This window comes from Artibeus jamaicensis, unplaced genomic scaffold, assembly GCF_021234435.1.
Source record: "Artibeus jamaicensis isolate MK-2021 breed Jamaican fruit bat unplaced genomic scaffold, CSHL_Jam_final scaffold_369, whole genome shotgun sequence".
Classification (NCBI taxonomy): domain Eukaryota; kingdom Metazoa; phylum Chordata; class Mammalia; order Chiroptera; family Phyllostomidae; genus Artibeus; species Artibeus jamaicensis.
Genome location: NW_026522042.1, coordinates 1,601,598 through 1,605,100, shown reverse-complemented (window position 1 = coordinate 1,605,100; position 3,503 = coordinate 1,601,598). Strand labels below are relative to the sequence as shown.

At 66.6% G+C, this 3,503-nt stretch overlaps 1 protein-coding gene across 1 annotated transcript; it reads right to left on the bottom strand.

Annotated features, from left to right (window-relative positions):
- Nucleotides 1–1,097: 1,097 nt before the first annotated feature.
- Nucleotides 1,098–3,239, bottom strand: CCNO (cyclin O). Its single transcript, XM_037145103.2, has 3 exons — nucleotides 2,851–3,239; nucleotides 2,145–2,330; nucleotides 1,098–1,716 (listed from the first exon to the last, which is right to left on the bottom strand). The coding sequence occupies exons 1-3, from the start codon at nucleotides 3,199–3,201 to the stop codon at nucleotides 1,231–1,233; spliced, it is 1,023 nt and encodes a 340-aa protein (XP_037000998.2). The 5' UTR covers nucleotides 3,202–3,239; the 3' UTR covers nucleotides 1,098–1,230.
- Between the last annotated feature and the right edge of the window lie 264 nt (nucleotides 3,240–3,503).

Genomic DNA, 3,503 nt, shown 5'->3' with positions numbered 1-3,503 from the left:
GTGTAACTCCTCTCCCCTCCTCCCTGTGCAGGCCACCACCAGCCTCCTGGAAGACTCGCAACCTGCCGGGACCCGTGCTGGGGGTGTGAGGGGACATCGCATCACACCCAGGCCTCAGCCCTCCGAGGTGAGCGCTGGTGCTCCTGTTGTCACAGGAGAGGCTTAGACTCGCTTAAGGTCGCCCGGCACACGGACCCCGGAGTCCGTTTGTTTAACGAGTGCATCCTGCCGCCTCCCACCCGCCCCTCCTGTCCCAGGAGGAGCGCCTTCCGAGCACTTGCAGAGACTTGGGGGAGGGGCGTGGGAGTTGAGCAAAGTGGCTGCGGGTGGGCGAGCGAGGGCAGTGCAGACCACCTGCCTTCTCCTCCTTCCGCTGCCCCACGGTTGAACCCCCCGCGGCCCAGGGTCCCCCACGGAGAGCGAGGTGCTAGACACTGCCCCTCACAGAAGCCTCAGACAGAAACAGGGAACGCTGAGTGCACGGGGCACCCGCGAGAGCCCTGATTGCTGCCGAGCTGCTGTTACCCCGCTCCCAGGTAGCAGGTGTGGGAGAGAAGCCCGACTGCAGAGCCATCTGATTGCAGGGTGAGGGCGGGGTTTGCAGCGGCCGTGGCTGCCCGCAAGGCCTCGATCTGCAGCACCTGTGAGCTGCCGGGGGCTCAGCCTCCTCTCGGCCAGTGCACCTGTGCGGGCTGCTGGCAGCAGGGGCTGGTGCCGGCTCTGTGGGCCTCACACCCCAGCACCCCTTTGATTCCTGGGGGTGTGCTGGCCTCAGCCTCCCGAATGGCGGGGGGGAGGGGCTGTCAGAGGGACAGGGTGCAGGCCTTCAGGTGACCCTGACTCCACGTGGGCCTCTCTGACCTGGTGTCCCTGCAGACATGCCAACTGCTGAGTGCAGAGGGGGGTGGAGGGGAGGCAGGGCCCCTCCGTTGTTGCCTTCTTGCCCAGAGGCCTTCACCATCCCTCCATGTGACAAAGAAGCCCAAGAGCAGCATTCAGACACACCAGGACACACAGGCAGCCTGTTTATTGGGCAAAGACAGCTCTCTCCTGTGCTCTCAGCAAATAAGTGACCAGACGCGGGTATCACACATACACTGTCTACAGCCCACAGGACCAGCCGGTGCCCACGCGGGGCCTGGCGCTCCTCTCCTTAGGCCGACACTGCATTCTCTCAAAGCAATAGGAGGGGCCCGGCCCCAGGAGCTGAACGGAGACCCAGGGCCAACTTTATTTCGAGTTCTTGGACAGGCTGCACTTGTCACAGATCTGGAGGGGCAGCACGTGCGCCAGGGAGGTCCCATTGATGGCCACCAGCAGCTGCAACTTGCCCAGGCAGTCCTGAAGCTCCGGCTCGGGGTGCTCACCCAGGCTCAAGTCCACGGGGCTTGGGAGCTGGAGCACGCTGTCGGCCAGCGCCAGGCAGCAGATGGCCAGCAGGGAGGGGGAGTAGCTGCAGAAAGCATAGTCCGCCAGGCTCAGCTCTGCCACTGCCTGCGCCAGCGCCTGCGCCTCCAGGGCTTGGGAGACCCGGGCCTGCCCCGCGTCCACGCGCGCGTGTGTGAAGTGCTCCAGGAAGAAGCTGACGGTGGGCGCGCCCAGGCAGAAGCCCAGCTTGTGCAGCACGATGCGCTCGAGGTTGCAGAGCTGCTGCCGGGAGAAGGCGCCGCAGCACAGGGCCAGGAGCTGCTCCACGCGAGGCGGGTGCACCTCCACCTGCGGCACAGGGCGCTCAGCCCCCGCGTGCACAGGCTCCAGCGCCCAGGGCGCACCCCAGCCTCAAACCCGGGAGAAACCGCGGCTCCCCCCCATCCCTGCCAGCGAGAGGGCAGGGGCTTCACGAGGCCATTACTTCCAGTTGAGCCACCTGCGCTGGGCTTCCCGCGCGTCTTCTCTAACTGCTGCCCAACTGAAGAAATGTTTGAGAACATTTAAAGGGACTGGAGCAGCGACACTGCCAAGAGCTGTTGGCAGTGACCTTGGGGACTGACTGCAGCCTGGGAGTGACTGTGCAGGTAAGGCTGTGGGCGCGTAAGTTCGCAAACTTCTGCCAGAACGAGCTCAGGGAGCCCGTCCCTAGATCGCGTGCGCTGGAGAACCCGGCGGCCAGAAGGGCCGGGAGTTTGGTGCCCGCAGGCAGGTACCTGTTTGCAGGCGAGGAGCAGGGACGTGACCCCGAGCAGCTGGAAGCAGTCCGCGGCTACAGGCGTGGTGGTGAGGAAGCGGTCCAGGGTGTTCACCGCCAGGCACAACGACTCAAAGGAGAGGCCGAACTGGCGGTGCACGGGGATCAGCCAGCTGAGCAGCTTGCAGCGGGATTCCGCGGTCACCTGTCGGCAGGAGGGGGAGGCGGGTGGCTGAGCCCAGGGCAGAGAGGAGCTGCGGAAATCACGGGCCACGGCCACCCGGGGAGCTTCCCCGGAGGAAGAGGGAAAGGCTAAATGCGTGTAAACTGGGAAGCCCGGGCCGCGCTGCGGCGAAAAAAGCCGGGCTGGGCGCAGCGCCAGGACGCCTGGACCCACTCCTGGCGCTGTGCCGAGCGCGTATCACAGTACCTCGCGTAATCATCTCCGCGACTCAGTGGGGGTGGGGGCTCCCCACCCTGTAGAGCCAGAAACAGACTCGGGATTGTTAAATACCTTGCTTTGGGTCGATAGCAATCCGGACTCATCCTAGAAACCGTCTTAACTCCCCTGCGTGCCACTGCGTCCCCACAACCAGTTTGGAAGCTTCGAAAAGGTCCCTTAAGCCCTCCAGGCCCAGTTCGCTCCATCTGTAAAGTCCACCCCCTTCCTGCAGGGGCGCGGCCGGGCCCCGGGATGGCGCGCCCGGGACTCCACTCGTGCTCACCTGCGGCTGCCGCGCCAGCGCCTCCGGCGCATGGAAGTGGCTCTCCCGCGCCTTGCGGAAGGCGTAGCAGCTCTGCCCGTAGTCGCGGAAAGTCTGCAGATCCAGCTGCGCCGACTGCTGGGCAGGGCCTCGCCTCCTGGGGGCCGCGGGGCTGCCCGCGCCCTCCGAGCCTGAGCTGGGGGACTCGAACAAGTCGCAAATGCCTGAGTCCCCCGGGAGCAGGCACGGGCTCAGCGGCTGCAGCGGTTGCTTCCTCCGGAAGCGCGGGCGCCTGCTCTTTTTCATCGGGGCACGCAGGTACTGGTCGTTGTCTCCTCTCCCAGCCCGGGCGGTGGGGCACGGGGTCACCATACTGCGTCCCGGCGGCCGACCCGCCACTCCGTGGCTGCGGCGGGCCGGACGCGCGTGCCAGGCAGGGTGCGAAAGAGCCCAGCCGGCGGGGCTGCGAGGCCCTAAGTAGCTGCCTGCGCCAGCCTCCACCACGCCCTCGACCTCTCACTGGCTGTGCCCCGGCGTCAGGGCGCCGCGCTTTCGCGGCCAAAATGCCGCCGCGGAGCGCGCGGTCAGCAAGCCAGAGGAGGCGGGGCTCCTGTGTTAGCGCCCCGGCTCTGCACCGCAGGCTGGGCGCGCGTCCCGCGTTACTCCGGCAACCG

What these genes read in the sequence shown, in the direction of transcription:
- CCNO (XM_037145103.2), bottom strand. Translation starts at nt 3,201, where the DNA reads ATGGTGACCCCGTGCCCCACCGCCCGGGCTGGGAGAGGAGACAACGAC. An exon ending in CGCTGGCGCGGCAGCCGCAG is followed by an intron (nt 2,331 to 2,850) that starts GTGAGCACGAGT and finishes TCCTGCCGACAG; the next exon opens with GTGACCGCGGAATCCCGCTG. An exon ending in TGCTCCTCGCCTGCAAACAG is followed by an intron (nt 1,717 to 2,144) that starts GTACCTGCCTGC and finishes CCTGTGCCGCAG; the next exon opens with GTGGAGGTGCACCCGCCTCG.